General features: G+C 52.5%; 1 protein-coding gene across 11 annotated transcripts in view; it reads left to right on the plus strand.

The window, feature by feature from the left end:
* Window positions 1-26,683, plus strand: part of ABLIM3 (actin binding LIM protein family member 3) — a 120,253-nt gene that overhangs the window by 51,404 nt on the left and 42,166 nt on the right. For 8 of the 11 annotated variants that reach the window (XR_016346967.1, XR_016346969.1, XR_016346968.1 and 5 more), the window contains exons 3-5: window positions 12,552-12,692; window positions 18,953-19,136; window positions 22,420-22,532. Coding sequence is in view for 1 of the 11 variants with exons in the window: in XM_089769527.1 (XP_089625653.1) it covers window positions 12,552-12,692; window positions 18,953-19,136; window positions 22,420-22,532 (438 nt within the window). In the remaining 10 variants the exon portion in view is untranslated. The remainder of the gene's footprint in view (window positions 1-12,551; window positions 12,693-18,952; window positions 19,137-22,419; window positions 22,533-26,683) is intronic. The other 3 variants (XR_016346964.1, XR_016346966.1, XR_016346965.1) reach the window with 1 other exon arrangement.

A 26,683-nucleotide genomic window follows, 5' to 3' on the forward strand; every position in this document is an offset into this window, starting at 1 on the left:
GTGCTGAGTAGTGACATCATCATCCCCACTCTCTGGCTAAGCTGGCATTACACAGGAACACGTATCATGGCAAACACAAATAAAAATTGTTTTCATAAATGCTTAAATATTTTTTTTTTAAATGTTAAGAAAATGTTGTTGTTGTAATGGAATTTTCTCGCAGAACCCTTATTTTCACTCCGCGGAATCCCAGAGTTCCATGGAACACCATTTGGGAAACACTAGTCCAGAGTGATGAAGGGGGCGGGGCAGGAGGGTGCTTCCCTGGCTGGATAACAGAGCCCTGCCTCTCCGCTCAACTAGCTCAGGGCCCACTCTGCCCACATCGTCAGTTGGGGACAGTTTCCCTTATCACCATTTCATTTCCACAGATTTCTCAGTGGATTTTCTCCTTTTTGGGACACCAAGACATGGGTTTCCTCTCCAGGTATCAGGGCAGGGGTTTCCCTCTGGCACCAACATCGACCTTCCATGGCTGACAATCTGTCATTTTGCCCCAGTCTCCTTCCATAAAAAAACTTCAAGCAAAAATTTTTTCCTGGCCGCTCACTAGTCTGTTGAGCCCCAGTCTTGGAGTAAGGCAGGCAGATACCAACTTTCTCGGGGAAGCAGTGATGTCTGGTCTTCCCTGTGCAAGCTGGGTTATTCTCCCTTCCTCTTGGTAAGCCAGTCAGTACAGGCCAAGGCTTATGGCTAATCCTTCCACTCAGAAGCCCATCAGCTGCCGTCAGCAGCTTGTTTTCCCTATGTGCCTATGGCTGGCAGCTCCTTTTGGTCCAGACCCCTGGCACCAGGACACCCAAGATTGCGGCATCCTGGGTAACTGAGCAGTGAATTGCAGCAGCCACAGAAGATGTTCTTAAATTCAGGGGACCTTCCTGGGTACCATACTTACCTGGGTTACTTGCTGCCCAATTGTCTTCCTCCTTATGGAAAAGAAGGGCAAATTGTGGTTCCTTTTTGTTTGGTTTGTCTGCATGTCTGGTTAACCCCTTGCCTGCCACCAGGAGGGCTGCAGCTAATTACTGCTAACAAATATAGCAGCTGCGCCATGTGAGACAGCCATGGATGGAGTCCCCCGTGCATACCCACTCTGAGATTCATTGGCTAATCCAGTTCCTGCATGACAGCAGCATCTCCAGCAAAGCCTGGCAGGACACATAGGCACTACCCTATGCAGGGTACTTCTGCGGGGTGGCTGGTAAGCAGGTGTAACTCCGAGGCACCAGTAAGAAAGGGAGAGTGAAGTCTGCTCTATAGCCTTAGCCAAAGGCTTTTAGCTCATGTAGCAGAGGCTCCTGGTTTTAGCCCCTAAAGTCACAGTGCAATCCATCTGCTGACCACCTGGGTCCATCGGCTTTACCCAGGGAAAGGCAGGGTAGCCCGCTGAAGGGATTCAGAACAGCACTCAGCTATTTACCTTCCCATGCCATATCCCAGGATTCCAAGGCCCAGCTGCTAATGACACTAGCCCATGACTTAGACACTTTTCTTTGGTAGGCCCTGATCCAGCAAAGCTCTTAAGCAGGTGCTTTACTCCAAGATGTTCTTAAGGGACAGATCACCAGCCTAATGCCGAGAATGTGTCTAGGCACTTGCTTGGATTGGGCCCATAGTGCATTTGATTTTCATTTCACTGGGCAGGTTTCCCCTTTGCATCTCTATAGGGGTCATGTGCTCCCTGCCCTTCCCGTGCTGCTGCCCCTCAATCCTTCCCCATGCCACACCTGGGAGCAATGTGAACAGCCTTTAGGAGCTACTTTCCTTCCAGGCAACCACTACAGTGTGGGTTTCTCTGGGAGGATGATTTACAGGCCAGTTGCTGCAGGAAATGGGCAGCACATGAACAAAATGAATCATTCCCTTACCCCTGCCCATGCAGGAAGAGAGCAGCACAAGTGTCTATGGGCCGCTGGTCTGCATGGGGATGGTTGAGCCAAGAAACCATCCTGTGGAAGAGTTTAGAGACTTCACATGACTCCTTCATAATAGTATGTGTTCCTGGACCCACTCCCTTACTTGCCTGGCACCTCACACATCAACACAGCCATTGCACAGCCACACAGAAACACTCACATCACACATCACCGTATATCCCCCTGCACACTCAGGCATACCAGCACACCCACATCGTGTACATGCAGGCACATCTGTACACCCCCATCACGCTCAGCTCCTCAACACCAGCACACCTTGGCCACCAGAATTCACTTTGCATACCAACAGCGGTACTGGTTAATAATGAATACCTTACATCTCTGCAGTACCCTTCACCTGTGGCTTTCCAAGCATTGTGCAAACATTAATGAACAATAGTTAATTATATCAGGCCTCATGCTACTGTGAGGGAAGTATCTCTCCAATGCAGCCATATTCAATATCACACCAAGACAGGATCTCCAAGCAAGATGTGATAGTTGTATTGCACACTCCTGCCTATGAAAATGGGACCCAGGGCATGCCTGGGATCACTAACCGCATACAAGAGAGGACGTGGTATATCAGGTGAGCAAGGGTAGAACAATAGGAATAGGGGCAGGGTGCCGATAGGGAATGATGGAAAGGAGATCTTAGAAATACCTGGGTTTTTTCCTGTTCCCCATAGCTTGTATTCCCACTGCTGTAAAATATCTGCTGCAGCTCCTGCCCCCTTTTCAGCCACATGGCTCAGCTGTGTCCAGTCTGTGCATGAGGATAGTTTCCTCCTGTTGAGTACGTGGATTCAATCCAGCTTGTACCAAAACTCCCGGCCAGTCCATTGAGTGCACACAGGGTTTATTGGCTCTCAGACACAGGGATTCTGGCTAGCTGAGCCAGTCTGCTTTCTATACTTCACTGATTAGGTCTCCTAGCTGAGGCAGCTTATGCTCTGTTTATATCACACCCTTGAACCATCCTATGCTCTGTTTTTGTCACACCTTTGAACCATCCTATGCTCTGTTTATGTGTCAACTTTCAACCAGGTGATTTGCTGATCCCATCTCCTTAAGGCAGTCCTGGGCTGCTTCCATCACACCACAAGCCAGCTGATTCAGTGTTTATATTGCCCTGGGCTGCTTCCATCACACACTTTATACACTGTACATGGTTTGTATCATGCTCCCTGGGACAGCTGCCATCTGCATTTCTTAAGCAGCTAGTATGTAGGCACCAGTCTCTCTCACTGCGGCACCTGGTGCTGCCACTAGCCCTGGCCGATTAATGCAGTGTCTGCAGGGGACGTACTGGTGACAGCAGGTTATTTGCCATCTGGCAGATGCCTTCTGCCATGTTAGCTGAGAAGGCTTCACTCCCCTATATTTTTGATTAAGATAATTTTTCATCCCAAAGAACCCCAGACTATCCAGGGTTGCTGTCCCTGCCAGTCTTCTGAGGGAGAATGCACTGGCTGTTTGCCCAGACACAACAATGCCACACAGCGGTGTAGGACACGGCCAGCGTGTGGACAGGACAGGAAGGAAAGAAAAGCATTTACCTAAACTAGACTGCAAGGGGCCTTAGAGGAAGTGACTGCTGATGAATACTGGAGCTAACGTCTTTACTTAACAGCAGAAGTGCCCCTGGTGTATGGGGAATCTCTGCTGGTCCCTCTTACCCCGCCCCGCCCCCACACAGCACTTCAGTGTTTTGCAAGGATTCTGCCTCAAGACTGGCTCTGAGGAACAAGCACCATCTGCCAGGGCTGACAATTGCCCCAATGGCATTTCCTGTAATGGTCTCCTATCCCAGGGCTGACCAGGCCCAGTGCCGCTCAGCTTGTAAGATCTGACAAGATCACAGCCCTGGGTGATGCATCCACCAGTCCCAGGCTTCTGAAAGTGTCTAGCACAGAGGGGCCCTGATCACTGACTGAAGATGGCAAATGCAGCAGCAAAGACACTGAAAAGAGATACAGCCCAAGCCTGGGATGCTCTGAGTTCTGGATGGCTTCCCTTCCTCACCCCAACCAATGCATAGCTCAGTAAACAGTGGCCAGCGGCCACACTGGGCTTTCCTGCAGGGAGGAATCTAGCCCTACCTAGCCTATAGCACTGCAGTTAGAAGTTAGTGCAACATTAACAGTTAGTGAACTTGGCTTCCTTTTCTTGCTAAGCAAGCATGTCCATCTCGGGCAGGAGGGAACCAGTGTGAGTTTAAGGCATTCCTGGAACAGCGCAGCTCAGATCTGCCCCTTCTATCCCAGCCTGCGAGTCTCCTAATGCTACTTACATTATTACTGGATTATTTTGGCATAATGCGCTTTGCCCTGATCGGCTGTCCCTCTGCTAGGGGTGTAGTGATGTGTAATACTTCCTGTGCAGGGCCAAGAAGGAATGCACAGCTTCTTGGAAACAAACAGAGGCAAAGCAAAACAAAGGACTAATGTTTAAGGAAGAAATTCCAGAGCCAAGCCTGAGGATAATCTCAGTTTGGGGGAGCTTTCCACTTAATGCTAAAGGAAGCGAACTTGCCAGTAGGTGCTGATCCTGATTCCACATATGCTGGTGTAAGCCTGGAGTGACTCCTCTGATTTCAGGATTTATGCTGGTGTAATTGAGTTCAAAAGCTGAACCTCTGGCTTCCATAATCATTATAGCCTCCTGCATCCCTCTCCTACTCTTTCCTGCTCTGTCTCGCTGCCCGCCTCTCTCATGTCAGATTGTCAGCTCAGGGGCCTGGTGACAGGTTGCTATGGTCACCGGGAAGTTCCCCTGGAGGCAAGAAGCCCATAATTGATGGATGAATTTTCTGGCACAGATTTTTATTAATGTTTATTCAAATGTTGATTAATTCCTTGACACTCATCCCCAGCTTTTCTGGCTCAGGCTTCCCAAGTGGTGTAGCTCTATCTTATGGGCTGACCAAGAAGGCTTGCGCTGCTATAACCCTGTCTCTGCCAGCATCCCCTACCGACGATATTGGGATTCACAAGCTATTGCAGTATACCACCTCAGTATTGTATTTATCCCTGGAGGCTGGTACCAGTGTTCCCTGTAAGCTGAGCGCTTGGGCAGCCACCCGGGAGAAATTCAAAAGCCACCCAGCTGATTAGCGGAGCGCCCACATCCACACGTGCCTCAGTGCACATAACGAAACTTATCCTGCTCCCAGATGGGAAAAGGTTAGGGGGAACACTGGTCATGGCCACTTTCTCTAGAGACCCTCTGAGACTAGGTCACATGAACGGTTGTGTCCCAGGTTTCCAGAACAGTCTTGCATCTCATTGACTCTCAGAAATGAGAGCTAGAAAGGGACTACTAGGCCTCATCCAGTCCATCCTCCTCTGTAGAGGCCAGTGTTTGCATCTTCCCAGGCCGGATTTGAGCATATTAAGCAAGAGAGCCAAGTCAGGGCAGCATTTAGGCTTTTTTCCCTTCCTCCACACATAGAATCATAGAACCATAGAGCTGGAAGAGATCTCAGGTGGTCATCAAGTCCAGCCCCCTGCCCTAGGCAGGACCAATCCCAACTAAATCAACCCAGCCAGGGCTTTGTCAAGCCGAGACTTAAAAATCTCTAGGGATGAAGACTCCACCACCTCCCTAGGTAACTCATTCCAGTGCTTCACCACTCTTCTAGTGAAATAGTTTTTCCTAATATCCAACCTAGACCTCTCCCACCGCAACTTGAGACTATTGTTCCTTGTTCTGCCATCTGTCACTACTGAGAACAGCCTTTCTCCAGCCTCTTTGGAACCTCCCTTCAGGAAGATGAGGCTATCGATTCCCCCCTCACTCTTCGTTTCTGCAGACTAAACTGACCCAACTCCCTCAGCCTCTCCTCGTAGGTCATATGCTCCAGCCCCCTAATCATTTTGGTTGCCCTCCGCTGGACCCTCTCCAATGCGTCCACATCCTTTTTGTAGTGAAGGGCCCAGAACTGGACACAATACTCCAAATGTGGCCTCACAAGAGCCGAATAAAGGGGAATAATCACATATCTAGATCTGCTGGCAATTCTCCTCCTAATGCAACCTAATATGCCATTAGCCTTCTTGGCTCCAAGGGCACACTGTTGACTCATATCCAGCTTCTCATCCACTGTAATCCCCAGGTCCTTTTCTGCAGAACTACTACTTCCTGTTACAATGCTTGGGATTCTTCCGTCCCAAGTGCAGGACTCTGCACTTGTCCTTGTTGAACCTCATCAGATTTCTTCTGGCCCAATCCTCCAATTTGTCTAAGTCACTCTGGACCCTATCTCTGCCCTCGAGTGTATCTACCTCTCCCCCTAGCTTAGTGTCATCTGCAAACTTGCTGAGGGTGCAATCCATCCCCTCATCCAGGTCATTAATAAAGATATTGAACAAAACCGGTTCTAGAACCGAACCTTGGAGCACTCCGCTAGAAACCGACCACCATCCTGACATCGAGCCGTTGATCACTACATAGTCCTCTCTCATCAAGCACTTCCTGGGAGCAGAGTGCTCTAACTCGTAGACAGCACCTGGCACATAGGCAAGCAATTGAGCTATAAATTAGGGATGTAAAATCCTATTTAATCAGTTAACTAGTGAAATGTTTGGTTTAAAGAGTTAACTAATTAAATGGATCCCAGGTGGGGAACTGCTCTAACTCGGTGGCGCAGCACCCAGCCCATGGGGTTGCCAGCTCCTGGCTCCACATGGGTATGGAGCAGCCCTCCACTTCTCCCAGCTGCTGATTAACTGGTTACTCAGTAATCACCACCCAGTAAAGGTAATTCTTACCAGATAACCAGTTACCCATTCACATCCCTACTACAAATGCTCATGGGTCAGAAGCTGTATATTGGAATTGTTTGTGCCAGTCTCTCTTTTAGTTCCTTGTTCTGTGGTTTGATCTAGGGCCTCAGAATCATGCCTTGTGATTTATTTCCATATGGGCGCTGTCTGAGCAAACACACAGATTTGTTGCTGGGTTTGATTAGTTTGCAGCGATGAGCTCTATTGGCAGTACTGGATGATTCCGATGTTGTCTCTTCTGGATCCTCCAATTGGGTGGCCCTGCTCATTTTAAATGTCATGCAGATCCGCCCATTTTGGAATAATTTCATCCGGGGCGCTAAAAGTGAGTCAGAACCAACATTTGGGAACTTGGAGAAGCTCAGGATGAGAGTCAAACCTTGGAGCTAGTTGCTGTCTCTATGATTGACCAAATTACAGCTTCAGGTTTCAATTCTGCAACCCTCCACCTGCATGATCCGTGCTGGCATTTCTGGGAGTTCTGTATATGCAGAACATGTGCAGGATGAAAAAACAGCAAATCTTGGAAGTTCAGCTCCAGTTGTGGGCCTGAGCTTGGTCTGTCTCTAGTCTCTGGATGTGACATGCATCTCGGCCCTTTTCCCATCCAGTTCTTCATCCTGAGCTTGCGTTTTACAGGGTAACTCATGGGGCAGCAACCTTCCACACTGAGGGGGAAAATGGATTCCAGCAGGCTCAAAAATAGTGTGAGATGGATTGCCTGTCTAGGCAGGACTAGGGGCTACCCCTTGGCAGTCACGAAGGGTGTGTCTACATGGCAAAGTTATTTTGGAATAATGGCTGTTAGTCTGAAATAACTATGCGAGCATCTACACAGCAATTCTGTTATTTTGAAATAATTTCAAAATAATGGATGGCTTATTCCAACTTCTGTAAACCTCATTCTACAAAGAATAACGCTGATTCCGTAATTGTTATTTCAAAATAAGACGTGTGTAGACACTCCACTTCTGCTATTTCGAAATAACCCCTCATCAGGGCCATTCTAAATTATTCCTCTGGGTCCTCTAAATTGAGATAGCACGTCTACATTAGGGAAGCCTGCCTCGGACTCATTTTGAGGCTTCCCTGCAGTGTAGACGTGCTATTTCAAAATACAGGCAGTCCCCGAGTTACGCAGATCCGACTTATGTCGGATCCGCAGTTACGAACGGGGTTTTTCTCGCCCCAGAGGATGGGAGCGGCGGGATGCCCAGATGCGCCGCGGTCCCATCGCCCGCGTCCTCCGGGGTGAGAAAAGCTGCTCCGCGTCTCCCTGGTCTGCTGGGGGGAGAGCCCCCCCCAGCAGACCAGGAAGACGCTGAGCAAAGCCGCGGAGCACGCGGGCAGCGGGACAGCCCAGACGCGCCGCGGCTGTTCCGCGGCTGGCGTCCTCCGAGGCTTTGCTCCCCGTTTCCCTGGTCTGCTGAGGGGGGGGGGGGCGCAGCTAGTGCGCCCCTCTCCCCCCCCCCCCAGCAGACCAGGCTTTTCTCCGGACGCCTGTGGTAGAGCAACTGGGGCGCTGCCGGTTGGTCCCGCAGCGCCGCTCTGGGCGCTACTGGACCAACCCGGCAGCACCCCAGCTGCTCTGCCCCAGCTGACTACAGGAAGCCCGAGGCAGAGTTGCTCTGCCCCTGGCTTCCTGGAATCAGCCGCTGATCAGTTTCAGCAGCAGCTGACTTGGGGACGCCTGGGGTTCTTAAGTTGAATCTGTATGTAAATCGGAACTGGCGTCCAGATTCAGCCTGATTCAGGAAGCCCCGGGGCAGAGCAACTCTGCCTCGGGCTTCCTGTAGTCAGCCGCTGGTCAGTTTCAGCAGCGGCTGAATCCGGACGCCAGTTCCGACTTACATACAGATTCAACTTAAGAACAAACCTACAGTCCCTATCTCGTACGTAACCCGGGGACTGCCTGTAAGCTATTTTGGAAGAGCTATTCCAGAATAGCTTATTCCGAAATAACTGTGCAGTGTAGACGTACCCTTAATTGTGGGCACCATTCTGTACCCAAAGGGCCTGCTTCAGTGACTGGTAGAAAAGCTCAGATGATGACTGGCGGGGGGAGGGGCGGGGGTTGGCATGTCAGATGGGATTTGGGGATAAGAAACTCTTTATTTTAGGTTTTTAGCATAAAAACCCTCAGTGGGCTGATTCTTCCTCTTTGTCGCAGAATCTGCTGAATAGAGCCTCGTAACTACAGCTAATGATGTATCTTTCTGCGGCGAGATCTCTGTTGTTTGAAGTCCCTTCACTAGAGCTCTGGGCTTTTGTTCCTGTACCAGGCTTTCAGTGACCTTGGTTTCTTTTTTCCCCAGATAAGTAGTTCATTCTGAGGTTAGCAACCCTCCAGCCCATTGGCTCAGGTCTGCCAACCACTTAAATTCCTGCTCAGGGGCTCCTCAGCCTACTGCCCTTTTTCCACTCGTCTCCTCCAAACCTCGCACACTCTTTGCATTCTTGTAGGAGTGGCAGCAGGAAAATACTTCTCTGCGCAGGCCTAAAAACCCAGTACTAGGGCCAAAAGCAGCTACACACTGTTTGGTGCAGGCATGCCTAGAACAAAGGACTATGGAATTATAATGGACCGGAGATACTCTTTATCCATTCCTTTGGAGAGATGTGTGTTCTGAGGGAGAGTTTGCTTATAGAAATCCAAGGGAGGAGGACCCCTTTGGTTGTATAGTTCCTCCTCCTTCCCCCAGAGCCAAGAGCAGTGTTCTGTGCCCCTCGGCAGCCCGTCTCATGCTGCAGGGTGCAGAACCCTCCCCAGTGGTCTGTGTGGAGTGAAGTGTTCTGCTGAGCAAGCCAGGAGAGAGGCAAGTTTGGGGAGGGGAGCTGGAGAAGAATCTCCCACAGAACCTTTTCCATGTTCGTCACACCACAGAACATAGGGGTGGGAACTAGGGGTATGGAGGGTGCTGGAGCATCCCCGGGCGACTGGTCGCTGTCATACTCTGCTGCCATCCCCACACATCGGGGGCTCTACTGCCATCCCCACGTGCCGGGGGGCTCTGCTGCCGTCCCCATGTGCCAGACGCTCTGCTGCCATCCCCACGCACCAGGCATTCTGCTGCCATCCCCACGCACCAGGCATTCTGCTGCCGTCCCCATGTACTATGGCCTAGGCTACCGTCCCAGCGTCTGGGTTCCCGTCTGCTCCCCCACAGGCCAGCAGCTTTGCTGCCAGCTCTGTGCACTGGGGCTTTGCTCCTGGCTTCAGCTGGGGCAAGGAGGTTGGACAGGCATATGGGGACTGATTTTTCAGCACCCCGACTCCTAAAAATGTTCCTGCACCACTGCTGCAGAAGCTGGTGCACCCCTGCCCCACAGTCTATTCTCTGGGGCTTTCTCCAGTTTAATGATTCAAGCAGTGGAGCTGCCACCATTTCCCTGGACAGGCCACTCCACAGTCTAACCACCCCTCAAGAGTCTGCCCTCCATTCCACTAGGGGATCTCCCTGGGGCCTTCCGAGGAGATTTCTGGGGAGGCTGCTCCATCCAGTGTTTCTCTAGCTCCCAGTGGACTGCGTCTATGAATGGGGCTGGGGACCAGTTCCGGGGGTCGATGATAAGTAGAGCCTTTCCCCTCTGGGCGGCGGGTTTGATCTCAGCTTAGGTCGCTATCTCCTGACAGCTGTTGGGTGGCCGGGGTGAAATAAATGAGTGGGTGTCACTCCAGTTCCCAATGAAATAGGTGTGGGTCTCAGCAGAGCCACCCAGGACTGAATGGACTACAGAACATGACTAACACTCTCCCTCCAGGACTGTGGTGATGCACAGGCATGCCAGAGGGTAGGACACTTAGTCCAAGAAGCTCTGGGAGACAGACCCATAGTCTCCTATAGACAACCACCTAACCTCAAGATGATTCTTACCAACAACCACAGGACATACCACACTAATACCAACCCTGGTACTTTCCCTTGCAACAAACCCCGTTGCCAGCTTTGTCCACATATTCATTCTGCTGATACCATTATTGGACCTAACCAAGTGAGTTATAAGATCAAGAATACATATTCCTGCGCATCCAGAAATATAATCTATGCTGAATCAATGCCCACAAAACAGACATTAGACAGGATCACAAAGAAAAAACAGTTTCTTGCCATTTCAACCAGAAAGGACACTGTCTCAATGACCTAATCACATGCATCCTACTTCAGAAGACTCAAATCTGCACTTGAAAGGGAATCCTCTGAACAGGCATTCATGCTAAAATTCGACACTCTCCGCGGGGGGCTGAACAAAGACCCCAGCTACCTTACCCATTACCAAGATAGCTTCCCCAATTATCACCTCTAATACCATTAACTCACAGACATCTACCCTTCCCCACCTCTAATATCATTAACTCACAGGCATTTACCTTCCTTCCCTTCCCCCCCCCCCCCCCCCCCGCATCCCTCTTCTGTTCTGAAATGTGATTTGTCCTTTTCATATGTGTTCATTTTTTTTATTGTATCCTTTGGTATCTATGGTTGTGACTATTTTCTTCCACTATTTGATCTGAGGAAGTGGGTCTGGCCCACGAAAGCTCATCATCTTATAAACCATCTTGTTAATCTTTAAAGTGCTACATAGTCCTGTATTTTGTTTCAGCTACCCCAGACTAACACGGCTACATTTCTATCACTATGCTACTGACTGTGTGGAGAAAGAAGATGCGTCTCTCCCTAGGGATGCCTAGCAGGGACTTTCTCCAGCCCCAGCCTTGCCTTCGAGAAGGGAAGCAAGATGGCCTCATGCTGGTCATGCAAAAGGGGCAAGAAGCAGCTGCCCTGGTAGTGGGGAAGGAACTGTGCTGGCCTTGGTAGAGGGGAGAGGCGGTTCCTGAGAGTGCTTGGTGTTCTGCAGACTCAGTGCTGACTCTGCGGCTGGGAAGCAGCAGCTGAACAGTGGGGTTAGTATTTGGACTAGGCTGTGTTTACTCAGGCAACAATTCTTATTCTGAGGGCTGGGGAGCAGAGGTTTGTGAAGTGCAGAAACAGCGCCTGGCAGTAAATATACACAGGAGGCGGGGGGTGGGGCGGGTGAGGAGGCTGGCTCCCTTGCAGCTGTACTCCTTGGCACAGCTGCAGGATGCATGTGCTTTCACTTCTCGCCCAGCTATGGCTTTTTAACATGATTGCACTTGTCCAGAAAGGAACCTTGGAAAACCAGTCCCCCCACCCCTGGGGTGGCAGGGAGCTCCACCTGCCAATGCAAGACCTGGGGCTCTTTGAGCCTACAACAGTACGTGTCCCCATGCATCCAGCTGCTCCTGAGGTCTTGCATTTCCAGCTGGAAGCTTCTTGTCCTCATTTGGTTGGTTATATCCAGTTAGAATCTAGGGCCAGGTGAGTCCGGGGCACCTAGAGATACCGAGCCCAGTGGTCAAGCCCAGTCTCCACTTTTGGCCTCTGTTTCTATACGCCCAACCAGTGAGCCTCGAGAAGTGGGTACCTGGCTTACATGTGGCAGGAGTGCAGGGGGCAGTTGTGGTTTATGCCAACCTGCTCACTTGGAATGGGGAGAAGAGGTGATGTTTTGCCCTTTTTAGAGTCTGTTATCCTGAGACTGGTAGAGCTTTTGAAGCTGGGTCAGTCTCATTATCATCAGCGTGCAGCTGTTGGGTGGCTGGGGAAAAATAAATGAGTGATGATGACGAGTGTTTATTATTTGTATTGCAGTAGCACCTAGGAGCCCCAGTGACAGAGCAGGGCCCCGTTGTTCTAGGTGCTGTACAAACACACAACGAAAAGACAGAGCTTACAGTCTGAGTAGCCAGCGTGTGTTGGAATCTTGACTAGCATCCGCTTCCCTCATGCTAATACACTTGTCTCTCGCTCTCTCTCCTTTTCACCAGCAGTTCCCTATCAACAAAACCCGTACAGCTCCGGGGGCAGCTCCACCCTCATCCGGTGCTACCGCTGCGGAGACGCATGTAAGGGAGAGGTGGTGCGTGTCCAGAGCAATCACTTCCACATCAGGTGCTTCACCTGCCAAGGTAGGAAGCTCTGCTGTAAGGGTTTTGCTTGTGCTGGAAGCTGAAAGGCCTTTGTGTGACAGCCCCACTTAGTGGCGGTGAAACCTACCCGGTTCTGATTCCATGGGTGGGGTGGGGTCTAGGGCTTGTGCAAAGAAAGCAGAGCTGGCTAGAGCCAGGAGGGGGGAGTGTGGTGCAAAGTTCTCTCCCACCCCAGTAACTTTGTGTGTGCACATCAGTTCCATGTCTGCAAACCCCCTGCTAGTCTTCTCCTGGCATCCCACATGGCACCTTAATCCTCCTGCCCTCCGCCCCCCCTTTCTTTTGTAGTCCTGGACCTGTGCATAGCTCTTCTAGCGCCCCATGATCCATATCTGCATGCATGGCCTTGCAGTCTACCTCAGTCTGCATCCTAATGGTCCTCCTGCCCTAGGCAGATGGAGAAGCTGTACTGAGTTGTGCTGCTGCCCCCAAACTTGCTTGCCAGCGAGCTGGCCCCAGCTGATCTAAAACCTGGCAGAGCCAGTGACCAGTAGCTGATTAATTCCACACTAATGAAGTTGACAGATCATCCCAGCCACCCCACTGGCCATGTGGTGCTGCAGGGCTTCAAAGATACTCTCGCGCTTATTTAATAAGGCAGATGGGTGAAATAGGGATGCTAAGCCTGGCTCCGGTGCATCTCCTGGAGGAGCTGGGATGGGAAATGCACCTTACCCATCTGTGTCTGCAAAGTTCCAGGTACGTTTACCACCCTGGATAAACGGATGGTTAGTAGAAGCTGGTTAATTGGACAAGGCCCATTGACCTGTGCAGAAGACATTTGGGCTTCTTACTTTCAAAGGGACTTGAATCATTCTGGGAACAAGCTGACTGGAGGTGGATGGTGGGGTGCACAGTTGTGCTGGTGCTTTATGTGTCGTGGGCTCCTGTCCACTACAAGCTGCACTGAGAGCCCCCAACTCCCTTCATGCAGGGCCCATCGTATTCTCATTCCTTGGCAAGGCCTTCCTGGCACAGTGCCCTGAGCTTGCCTTGCAGCCTCCTGGGGCATGGTGCTCTCTCTTCCCACCCTTGCATATTGCCCAAGCACAGCTCCTCCCTGTGCACCTTCTGGGCCTAAGCAGATGTGAAGGGATCCTTAGTCCATTTATTACAAGAAACGCTCTAACGAGGGCCAATAACAGGATCTCTACATTGTAATGTACAGAATTGCCAGGGCTTAGTAAAGACCTCTGCTCTTCCCAGTTCTTATCGGCTCACGCTAACCTGGAGCTAAGTCGCCTGCACAACTCCATCCTGCACGGGCGGGGAGAGTGGGCTCTCTCTCCAGGGTTCAGTCCCTCCCACAGACAGCCCTGTGTACCCTCCCTTTGCAGAGATCTACGTCTGCCTTGCATGCACACACAGCCCTGCCTGACCTCCCCACGATACAGCCAGTCTCCCGTTCCCCAGTGCATACCAACCTGCCAGGCCCAGGCCACCCTGGCTGCTGGCCTGCAGGTGCACAGAGCTCTGCGTCAGAACCCCCTGCCCCCGCATTATCTGTGCGAAACAGCAAACTCTTCAGCCAGACAAAGAGCTCAGACTGGCTCCAGCTTCAAAGGGGACATGGAGCCACTGGGGAGAGCTTGGCAGTGGCTGCCGTCTGATTTCACAGTGAAAGGGAATAAATAATGAGAGGAAACCCTCCTCCCACACCTGCCCCTCCCAGCTTCCTCCCTATCCTGCCTCACCTTCCCCCAGCCCCAGGGCTGGCCTCCTCACTTTCAGCTCTGCTCACCTGCCAGGAGGCTTCCCACAGCCTCCCTGCCTCCCCTGGGCCCAGAGCACCCAACATCCATTGCCCAGTGGCTAATGTCAACAGGCTTCATGCCTAGGGCAGACGGGGCCAAAACCCGCCTCTGCCTCTCTGGTCTCTGTGTCTGCGTGGAGTGTGACAGGACTGTCCATCCATCCTCATCACTGCGGAGGAATGAGAGGGCCCCTGCTTTTCTTGTGCCCAATGGCTGCTTGCCAGGGAGCTGAGCGTTCCCTCGCATGTGGCAGGGTCCCCAGCTGGGAGGTGGGTAATGGAAGCACATCCGTGCGAAGGTGGGAGAAGCACAGCACTGAAAACAGCTGGCTGCAGGCGTGGGGGGAGGTGGGAGGGGCGTGTGCTGCTTCTGCAGCCCTGGGAACTCCAGCTGCTGTCTGAACTCGTGGACTGGGTGGGAGGAGGCGGCTGGAGGCAGTGAGAAGAAGAGACTGGGGTGGGGCTGGAGGCAGTGAGAAGAAGAAACGGGGGGGCTGGAGGCAGTGAAAAGGAGGGTTAGCGTGAGAAGCTCCCCTTGAAGACTGACTAGAGTCCCCATGGTAAGTGTTCCTGGCAGAGCATAAAGCTCAGGGAGCAGGCACGTCTGCTCCCAGTCCTTTGGGAGCTCCCCAGAGTGTGGCTGGCAGGAGACTTAGCTGCTCAGCTTAGCACGCCCCTGAGGGGCACTTTGCTTCTGTTGAATGGTCAAGTCCCTTCAAGCGCTGTGCAAGTCCAGTCCCCCGTCCACATGAAGACCAGCCTCCCCGACTGTAAGCTGGACGCCTCACACAAGGTAGCAGTGCTAGGGGGAGGGGTTAGAGCAGTGGTCCCCAACGCGGTGCCCACAGGCACCATGGCACCCATGGGCGCCATGGTGCCCGCCGGGCCATTTCTGTGTGCCTGCTGAGTGATCGGGGCCGGCCCCTTCCCTGCCCCCGGGCGCGTGGCGCATGGGCGGTGCCGGCCCCTTGCTGCGCAGTGTATGGGTGGCCCCGCCCCCAGGTGCACGGCACAAGGGCTGTGCCGGCCCAGGCACGCGGCACAGGAGCGGCGCCAGCCCCGGGCGCTTGGCGTATGGGCAGCCCCACCCCTGGGCGTGCGGCACAGGAGCTGCGCTGGCCCCGGCAGTGCGGCGCATGGGTGGTGCCAGCACCAGGCACGCAGCGTATGGGTTGCCCCGCCCCCATGCGCTGCCCCGCCCCCAGGCGCCGGCATCCCCAAAAGGTTGGGGACCACTGGGTTAGAACATTGAACTAAGGGCCAGATTCATCCCGGTGTTGTGGCAGGTGCCATAGACTTCCTGTGTGACCTTGGAGCATCTAGTCACTACCCTTCCCTGTGAGTTAGTTTCCCCACTTGTAAAATAGAGGTGATGATCCTGCCCTATGGCACAGAGAGACTGTGGGGGGATCAGTGCCAACAAATCACCCACCCTGGGTGTGTCTAGACTCTGTCTTTGTCGACAGAGCCATGTAGATGAGTTTACTCGGCAAAGGGAAATGAAGCGTCGATTTAAATAATTGCCACTTCATTTACATCAAAATGGTCACCACGCTGTGTCGATCAGTTGTTTGTCGGCACAGTGCGGCAGTCTAGACGGGGATCTGCCGACTCCAGAATCCTTACAGGATCTGCCAACGAAGGGTTCTGGAGTCGGCAGATCCCCATCTAGACTGCCAGGATGTGCCGACACACAGCTGATCGGCACAGCGCCGTGGCCATTTTGATGTAAATGAAGCGGCGATTATTTAAATCGACGCTTCATTTCCCTTTGCCTAGTAAACTCATCTACATGGCTCCGTCAACGGAGACATGTAGTCTAGAAACACCACCTGAGACAACCTTGACGCTTTCTGCTGCCTCGTTTCTGGGTGCCCAAATCCCTCTGCTGAGCTTTGGCAATGGAAGGGCCTACAGGAGAACCTGAAGCAGGAGTTTGTGCTCCCCAGCTGACTCAGTGATGTTAAATCTCTCACACCCTGTGAAGGCTTTGGGGCCCATCCATTTGCAGAGCAGAATTAGCCCTTTGACCACCCCCTCCGAGCAAGCAGCACCCCTCGGTCAGCCCCTGACAGGCGTGTTCATGCATCCTTTAGCCATGCCCCCCGCAGCCTCTTTCTCCTGGAGAAGTCAGTGGGCTGAGATCAGTCCTGTCTCCCACATCCGCAGCCCTATGCGCCCTCTCCCATTGCTACTTCCCCGGTCAGGGGATGCCTTAGCCATGAACAAGCCACAGAAACAGCTGCTGAATCCTCGTGAATCTTGACTTCTTTTAAATGAACCAAGCTGAGGAGACACCTGTCACTGGTGGGAGCTTTCTGAGGTGGTTTGAAAGCGCCTGGTTACATCAAGTCCCAAGTCACAGGCAAATCTGAGAAAGCAGAAGATCCCCTGTCCACAGTGGCTGGATTGTGCCACTGAATGCTCAGTTGCCTGCTCCGCTACTCTCTGCAGCTGCATCACCCAGCTGAAGAGCTACCTGGCTGAAGGGGGAGTTTCACTGGAAGGCCCTCAGCACTTTACCCCTGCTCAAAGGGCAGTTCCTGGAGCTGGGGTTGCTTTCTGGGTACTGAAAGAGATGCAGGGTCTCCCAGGGGATTAGCCTAACCCCCTCTGTGATCTGGCCCTGGGGCACCACCTGCCATGAGATGGGAAACAAGTTGTGTGGGTCCCTGCTGGGGACCCTGCCTCGCAAACCAGCGCTGCAGTTGCCTTGTCATTCCGGGCAGAGAGGCCAGGAGCTGGATGAACTTCCCTGCATCCCACACAGGACCCCCCGGTCAGGGTGGAGGCGCAGGGTCAGGTCAGTGGGGAGCAAGTTGCTTCTGGCTGTTAGCTCGGCACTGCTGCCGCCATATCCCTGTGGCCCAGGGGAGGTGTGTGCAGAGCAATCGCGTACACAGGATGGTTCAGTGCAGCCACCCTGGGCCCTGCGCTTTTGGGGGGGGCCTGCAGCAGCTGCCTCAACCATCCTATGGATGGGATGGGGCTGGCAGCAGGGGTTGGGCCGCTCTGCAGTCAGTGCGGTGGCGGGAGCCATGGGGAAGTGGAGCTACATAGCAGCTTTCTCCACTCCACCACCAGCTCCCAAGCCAGCCCACACTGGAGCTGGGGTGCTCTGCTGCCTGCCGCCACAGGGAAGCGGAGCAACTGGGCTGGCCTGGGAGATGGCAGCAGAGCGGAGCAGGCTGCTGCATCGCTCCACTACCCTGCAGCTCCTGCCACTGAGTGAGTGTGGGGAGACCTGACCCCTACAGCCACCCCACACAAGGCCCCGCCAGTAATTCCCGAAGCCATCTGCCTTGAGGGAGGGGGCTTGAGAGAAGGGGAGTGATGGGGGGGAGAGAGTGGAGCGGGGCAAGAAGAGGCAGAGCGGGGTGGCCTGGACTTGGGGGAAGGGTATGGACACCCATCCCCAGGGCCGCAGGGACTCCCGTGCCAGCAGCCGAGTGTGAGCCAGATCGTGGAGCTGCTTGGGCTGCGGATGGCCCACGGGCTGTGTTAGCAGGTACCAACTAATGCTACTTGGCTGGCAACCACTTTTGCAAGCACTGAAGCAATTACCGGTACATTTTTTTAAAAAACCTCTTAAATATGTAAAGGCAAAATGTGCAGGGAATGGGGATGTGCCTGGCCCGGTTTAGGTGCCATCAGGTCTGGTGTGCAGTGCCAGTCCATGTCCAGTCACACCAAGCTTCTCTGCCCTACCGTCATCTTGCTGGCCAGTTCCTTTGACCTTTGGGTGCGGCCTGTAGTTTCCTCTCATTAGGGCCCATCCCTTCCAAATTCAGGAGGCTTCCTCCTGGATGGGTCTCACAGTCCAACCGTGACATCTTGTGTGGCTGAAGGAGGCACCCTCCGTCCTGTCAGCATTTCAGGGCTGGCCGGCTGTGGAAGGGAGGAAACCTGCTGAGCTGTCTGCAGTGGTCAGATCACTGCCCAAAGGCTCCTGATGGAGCAATCACATCTGAGAGACTGCAGCTGAAGAATTCTCTGTGTGCACTGGTGAGGTCTATAGAGAAGTCCAGCCCAGCAGGCTGTGATGGCCGACTCAGCGCTTTGCCTTAATGCTTAGTCTGTCTCTGAGGGGTTAATTCAGAGCTCCCATCTGCATAGGCCAAGCTGCAACTATTTTAAACAGGTTGGGTTATGGCTGGAGGAAGGAATGTGGAAACAAGGAGTGAAGATACAGGGATACCAAGGGGACTGGTAAAGCAATGGAGGGAACACACGGCCTCTGTCCTGGCTGCCCCCAGATGTAATCCTTTTGGGGCGGGGATGCAGCAGGCACTGCAGTGTTCCAAGAACTTTGCTGAGATGCTGTGACCCTGCTAGCCCAAGCTGACAGCCCAGAAATTTCTCCTTGACTCAGGACCATCCCACTGGATGGCACCTCTCGGAGGCTCATGGCAGAAACGTGCCCAGCTTGTGGAGGTGCTTGCTGGGCTGATTCTTCTCCCCTCAGGGCTGTTTTCTCCCTCCCTAGTATGCGGCTGTGACCTGGCCCAGTCAGGCTTCTTCTTTAAGAACGGGGAGTACATCTGCACCAATGACTACCAGCAGCTGTATGGGACCCGCTGCGACAGCTGCCGGGACTTCATCACGGGAGAGGTCATCTCTGCCCTGGGCAGGACATACCACCCCAAGTGCTTTGTCTGCAGCATGTGCAGGTGAGTTGGACACACAGCTGCGGGCACCTCACCCCACCCCACCCCACCCCACCCCACCCCAGAAGCAGGCCAGTGCCTGATGCTGGGAAGGTACTGCTGGTTTTCAGACCGGCTCTGGAGCAAAGGAACCCTTCTCAGCAATGCCCTCAGTGTATGTTGTAGCTTTGTGCAGTGGGTGCCCTCAGACCAGGCATGTAAAAAATGTGGTCAAATATTAACCGTGCAACCGGTCAAAATTCTATCGGTTACATGGATAACCCTGCAGCTGCTGGCCCGCCGTGTGGCACAATGGGCCCAGCTGGGCTGGGGCAGCCCCCTGCCCACAGCATGTTGTGGGTGGGGGACTGCTCCAGCTGGGCCTGATGCCAGCTAACTAGTTATCGTTTAAGTAAGGGTGATGTTTACCAGGTAATTGGTTAAGCAGTTACCCATTTACATCCCTGCCTCAGACATAGCAAACATGCTAATCCCACCAGGGATGCTGCAGTGAGAGAGGGGGCCATGCATTCATTCTGAGGATCTTCTCTCCTTATTACATTTCTCCCAATGAACAAGTCTTTCATCTCCTGCCTTGGGGAAAGCCCCAGGGAAGCAAGCCCTCACCGTTCACTCCTGGAGAGCTGGATTCCAGTCCTGTCTTAGTTTACTAGTGAAAGTTGCTTTGGTGAGCTCCAAGCCAGACCCCCTGGTTTTGCACAATCCCCATGTGGCTGAAGTGAGATGATCTGTTCATCACACAGGACTGGAGGAGCAGGGCTGAGGTACAGTGAGAGATCTGTGGGGTGCATGACAGGAGGAGCAGGGTGCTACGGGCAGGGCTGAAATGTGTTGAGAGCAGGGATGAGAGAAAGGGAGGGAGGATGGGTGGGAGGGTAGTGCTAAGGTCTTTCTGGCCATACCCTGATCCACCATGTGCAAGGGTTCGAGCTGACTTGCTGCTGCTTTCCCCTTCACACTGGTAGTAATTACTGCCAAGGCGCAGTCGCTAGACGAAGAGCATGTCAGGATCTGGTGCTCTGAGTGTCAGTACAAAGGTGGATAAATGCTATTGTGGATGCTGACGGGGTCTGACATTTTGGTGTTCAGCCCAGACCTGTAAGGTGCCCTGGAGCTCTGGGTGCTTTAAATGCAAGCTAGATTGTTGTGACTCTGACTGGAGACCAACAGCCAGCATACATGCAGGTTACATCTCCCCATCTAGTTTCTGTTTGCTGCAGAATGACACCAATTTCCCCCCCCCCCCCATCCCAAATATCCCCCTGACAGTCTGCCTGCAGTGTCCAGCCCTCCCCTGGAATGCCCACAGGAATGTAAGGGCTCTTTTAAAGAGATAGACTTACGGCCTGTTCACTGCTCTTTTAAAGAGATAGACACAGCAGCAGGTTATCTGGACTGGCGCAATCTCTTCAGTTCAATCAAATCACTAGGCTGATTTAGGTAGAAAATAAAACAAATTCATTTATTAAAAAGAGAGAAAGACTTTAAACAAGCTCAGGTGTAAGGGATAAAGGTAGAGAGAGGTACAAACAATCTTGTAGTTCACTCTTCTCAGGCCTGACAAATTCACCACACCTAACACACTGTTGTCATGAAATAGACACATAAGGTGGCATGTAATATATCTCTGGAAAATTAAGAACTCACTGATTAGTAATATTTCTGCCTGATGTGTGTACAGTAAACCCACAAAGGACTTTATAGATACATGCTGGAATTGTGTGACTGAAATGTGTTTAAACCAGGCACCGGGGGGAGCTGATAAACCAGAAGGGAGCAGTTAATGTCCACGGGGAACTGTAAATCTGTCTGTTCCTCTGTTCTAGAGCAGTACTGAGCAGTGCTGGAGGGAGTTAGGTATATTACTTTATGACTGAATCAAAAGAACCTAAAAGGGGGGTTGGATCCAGTCTTAGACCCCCAAACCAGCTCTGCCGCAGCCCCTCAGTGCTAACCCAGAGCTTACCCTGCTATTCCTGTCTGGGGATACAAGGTTTGCAGAAATATAATGAGATGGGGGGGGGAGCAATCCGCAAGCTATGCTGCACCTGAGGAGATGAGGAAAACAATTCCAGGGAGCCTAAGAGCCTGTCAGCCATTGCTGCCTCCTTTGCTAGTGTCTCAATCCAGGGGTGTGATTTGCGGTACAAATGTCCCTCCAAATGAGCCAGACTGAGATCCACCCACTTCACTAGTTTTAAGACATATTTGGGGGCTTGTTTTATGTTGCAGAAGAGCTCAGAGACAGCACGTATCCAGCTGTGTCTTGCTTACCCCATCCTTGGGTATGCAACACCCATTTACGTGGCAGAAGAAGGGTCACTGCTCAAGGCTGCAGCGGTGCCTACTACTACAGAGAACCTCTCCCGCTCACAGCTAGAGTGCTGTTCCTGACAGCAAGTGATCAGCTGTTCTGTGCCCTCAAAAGCGTGACTGGCACAGATCAGGCACTTTGACCCACACAGGTCAGGGCTGGGAAATAGAGACCTGGGCTGAAAGAAGCCCAGATAAGCTGTGCTGCTGTGAAGAGAAGAGGGATTTAATGGGTGCTGGAGAAACCCATCCCACAAGGGGCTGTCTCCACAGTGCATATGCATTTCCTATATCACCATGTTCCACATGGGTACACTGAAAGGACATGGCCTGCAGACATGAGATAGTAGGACTGAAACTCTGTGGGCAGGGTGCTAGGCTGGGTACATGGGTCACTCCGGTTAGAAGGGTGATGGGTTCTGTACTCTGACACCCAAGCACTGCAGCTATCCCTCCCCACCCTTAGCGCCATGCTCTCTCTGCCCTTCCACCTGAGCCGAGGAGCAGTGCAGAGACAACCATCGTTGTCTGTGTGCATGACTCCTTGTCTCCATGCGTGTCATGTCTGTGGACATCTGTGCCTTTTTGTGGCTGTATTCCTGCATGTTTTGATGGCTTCCTGTATATTTGGCACTGGAGCAACCGCTGCTGCAATGCTGGGTCCGGTTCAGGTATTGACCATTCAAGAAGGATGTTGATAAATTGGCACTGGTTCAGGGAGGAGCCGCGAGAGCAAAAAGCATGTTTGATCGTGATAGACTCCAGGAGCTCGACCTAGTGAGCTTACCAAAGAGGTGGTTAAGGAGCGACTTGATTAGTCTCAGTGGCCCTATGTGGGGAACAGATCTGTAAGCCGGGGGCAATGGATGGGGTCAGAAGAACAGCCTAAGCACGGAGCTGTCATGAAGGCAAGCGGGAGCTCTAAGCAGGGGAAGGTGTTTCTCATGTTTTTCTGCCTTCTCTGTGGCTGCAGGAAGCCATTCCCCATTGGAGACAAAGTGACATTCAGTGGGAAAGACTGCGTCTGCCAAGCCTGTTCCCATTCCCTGGTCAGCACCAAGCCTATCAAGATTCATGGGCCGAGCCGTAAGTTGGATGGATTTGATCTCATTCTCTCGTGTAATGTCTGCAAAGGGCTAATGATGGGTGATCGTGCAAGTTCTGATCCCTGGGGCTATTATGTGATGTGGCAGAGTGTGGCCCCTCTTCGAAGCATTGCTCCATGCTAAGTCATTCTGGCTATGGCGGTCTGTGCCTTTCAGAGACCTAGCGGTAGCAGGTACCAGGAAGAGAAGCAATTGGAAACATTTGTGGTGCCCCCGTGGTGTTCCGTTTGCTCCCTTGTATTTCCTACCACAGATACAGAGCCACGCTTTCCCATCCCCATGAACCAGCAGAGATGCTATTACCACGCAGATGCTCAGCCTGAGAGAGGACCCTCCCAGTGCGTGGTTCCTCCTGTGGTGCCCTGTGCTGGATTTCTCTCCAGTGCTGGCACTGGCGATGATGGGAAGAGCCCCAGTGTCGCAGTGTAGTGGAGCACTGGTGAAGCCAGTGTGACTAGAATTCATTTGAGGAGCTGGTGAGGGAGTCAGATCAGACAGGGCATCTCCCCAGTTCCACCTGGGCTTTCCCAATGGCTGTCACAGCTCACCACTGGTGTCTGGAAATCCCATGCTCTATTTCTGACCTGGCAGGGCTTTGCTAGCAGGCCCTTGGCAACCTGGGGTGGGATTTCTGAAGACAGCATGAGGTTGTTGGGACCAAACCAAGACTCTGCAGCAAGAGGAGGGGGAGCAAGACGCTGTGATCCCCATGTGCATGTTGTGTTTCGCCTCGCCTGGGCAAGTCCAAAGTGGAATTGCCCTGTTTAGGGAAGGCAAGGAGGAGGAAGACAATTTGCTCGCACGCCCTTGCTCCAAGGAGGTGCAAGCCAGGCACTTCTGTGACATCTGAGAGCAAGTTTCAGGTCCTGTATTGCTCAGTTACCTGTGGATGGCAAGCTAGTGTCCAGGGCTGCCAGCAACTGCTCAGGAAAAGCAGGATATGGCTTGCTCACTCATGTACTTCCTAAGAACTGTACTGAGTCCAGGGTTCCTCCCTCTGTACGTGAGCAGCACCATCCAGGGGAAGCAGGCACTGGCTTTCACTAGAGTTTTATTTACTCACGTTGCCCTGCGATGCTAGTGGGGTGAACAGCCACTTCCCATCCCCTCCCCCACAGAGCCTAATACAGAGCCCACTATGGGCAGCGGAAAGGCTCCCATTGTCTTTGATGGACGTTAGATCAGGCCTCGGGGATTGTCCTGGTTTTCTTTTATCCCTTTTCCTCTCTCTCTCTCTCTTTCTTGGTCCTTCTTTCTGTCCTGGTTCTCACTGTTACATTGAACTTTGGCTCTTAGAGCTCTCACCTCTTAGCATCTCCCTCCCTCCCATAGCTGCCTGTGTGGCTGTAAAGACTTTCCTTGCTGCTCTGTGGGCTGGCTAAGGGGCATGTGGCTTTGCCCTCAGCCACAGGTTGCTGAATGTCCAATATATGGCTAGGGAGTGTAGCACTTTATGCCATTGAGGAGCCATTCACAGAGGGAGCAGAGAGTCCATAACTGGCCCATCCTTTGCTGGTACCCATGTACAAGGTGTATGCTGCCATCCAAGGCATGGGGGGAACTAAATCAGCATCATTCTTATGTAGTTGGCAGCAGACAGAGATCAATGGGAGCCATGCCATGCCCTGGGGACATGTCAGTTGGACCAGGCTGTTGAGAGGCAGGGCACAAGCCCATGCGGCAGCACCAGGAAGGGACACCACTGCGGCCAGCAGGAATAACTCACTGCTGTGGCCAGGACAGTCTGGCAGGAGTCCTGCGAATGTTGCTCTGTTCGGTGGGTGCTCAAGAGAGCACCGTAGTGCCAGCTGGAGGCTGGCAAGCACAGGGTGTTGGGTGCTGCCAGCCCTGCGTTTGTGCAGAAGTTTGCATCTGGATTTGCCATAGAGGGCAGCTACAGTGGAGGTGGGCTCAGCATCTCAGGAGAACAATGGCCATTTTTAGAAACCCACGTGGAAGAAGGGCCCTTCTGTCTCTCTTTGTTTTCAGTGGGATTTTAATGCATAAAAGTCTGTGGAAATGTGAACATCATAGCACTGACCCAGTAAACTAAGACAGACCCCACAGCGCTGCTGAGCCTTACCCCACTGGGCAGGAGAAGGGGGGACTTTTTGCTTTCCCGCCTAAGGCCACGATGTGGACCCCTGAACTGTGGAGTTTCCTATTGTGGGCCTGATTTGCATCCCAGCTATAGCTCTCTGGGGTTCAGAGAGTTCTTTCAGGGGAGGGGAGGGCACGACCTCCGTATATTATTTAAATCTATGGCATAGTGTTACAGTATGCTCCAGGCAGCCCCAGGCATGAGGGCCCGTGAACCAATCCCCTGCTCCGATGGGGACATGTCTGGCAGAGTCGGGCACGAAGGCACAAAACGGCGGTGATGAAAGCAGCAAGGCCATGGCTATCTGAGCCATAGCAGACTAGCTCTGAGTCAGCACAAGGTTGCTTTCTACCGCCATCCCCCTTCGCCTGGTATCCATTAGGAGGCTCTTGGCAGAGGGGAAGGAAAGGGGAGCCATGTGTGTTATCTGCTTCCTCCACCCACTTCCATGTCCTCTCCCAGTCAGGCGCCCTGGAGACCACAGCCTCTGAAATCCGCTTGCAGACTCTTCTGTAGGCTGCAGAGCTGAGGTTACCCGAGGGCAGCATGGATTATTCATAACGAGCTGCAGGCAGTATCCAGGATGTGCATGAGCCAAGACAGTTTCTCTTGCTGCTCCTGGGCTGCACCTAACCACCTCCAGGGCATTGCAGCCAATTGGGGACTGAAGAGCCTCAGACCCCTGGGGCAGGCGAGAGAAATGCCCTGATGGTCTGGTAGCTAAAGCAAGGATAAGTTCTCGGGTGGGGACGTCCCCAAAGAAGGGCTGCAGGCTGCCGAGCCCCCTGATTGCCAATGTAACAGGAGCAAAGGCAGGTTAGCAGCAACCCCTGCAGAGTGGTGTCACATAGGGGCAGGTGATTCATTGCTAGACAAGGTTAAGTGAGCAGCTGCTCTGTGTGCCAGTTATATAGGGTCAGATGCCCTCCAGTGCTGCCCATTGAGGTGCATGGGGGTGAAATGCAGTTGCAAGGTTGCCCTTAGGTGCTGGGTAAAATGCAGCCTTGGGCTGCTGAGATTCCCACCCAGTTGGCCAGTGGCAATGCACGGTGTTTGCTGCGTTCGTGTAGCAAGGGGACTGAAATCTCCCTGGAGACCGGCAGCAAAGAGGTTAAAAAGAAACACTTTGCCCGTGTATTACACAGGCTCCTGAAATCCTAGAGAGTCCCTGATGCGAGAGAGAGAAAAAGGCAGAGAGGAGTCAAAGCTGGGCTCTCAGGCCCATATGCTTCCTGCTTCCAGCCTTGATGGGAGCCAAGGGAAATGGGAAAGGAAGGAAGGCTGGTAAATACTGCAGCGGGCTGATGTAGACACAGCATGAACAACAGCCTTTTCTACACCCGGCTTGCTGCCAGACTCTTCCCACATTGCTACCCGCAAGGGGACCCAAGCTGGGAGCATTTCTACAGATGGGATTCAAGCCAGCTGCCAGTATTTTAACCCAGGCACCCTCTATGGGTGCTCTGGGGCTGGAGCATCCACCGGGAAAATTAGCAGGGCTCAGCACCCACTGGCGGGCAAACCCTAGAAAAGGGAAAAAATTTATAGGCAGGTGTGTTAGACCAAGCTGGATGAGCAAGCATCTCAGAGAGGTGATTAAGAAAAAGCAGAAAGCATATAAGGAGTGGAAAATGGGAGGGATCAGTAAAGAAAGCTACCTTATTGAGGTTAGAGCATGTAGGGATAAAGTGAGAAAAGCTAAAAGTCAGGTAGAGTTGGACCTTGCAAAGGGAATTAAAACCAATAGTAAAGGTTTTATAGCCATATAAATAGGAAAAAAACAAAAAAAGAAGTAGGACCACTAATTACTAAGGATGGAGTGGAGGTTAAGGATAATCTAGGAATGGCCCAATATTTGAACAAATACTTTGCTTCAGTCTTTAATGAGGCTAATGAAGATCTTAGGAATAATGGTAAGTTAACAAATGGGACTGAGGATAAGGAGGTAGATATTACCATATCCGAGGTGAAAGCCAAACTTGAACAGCTTAATGGAAGTAAATCGGGGGGCCCAGATGGTCTTCATCCAA

This window comes from Pelodiscus sinensis, chromosome 16 (assembly GCF_052426305.1).
Source record: "Pelodiscus sinensis isolate ZL-2025 chromosome 16, ASM5242630v1, whole genome shotgun sequence".
In the NCBI taxonomy this organism is placed as follows: domain Eukaryota; kingdom Metazoa; phylum Chordata; order Testudines; family Trionychidae; genus Pelodiscus; species Pelodiscus sinensis.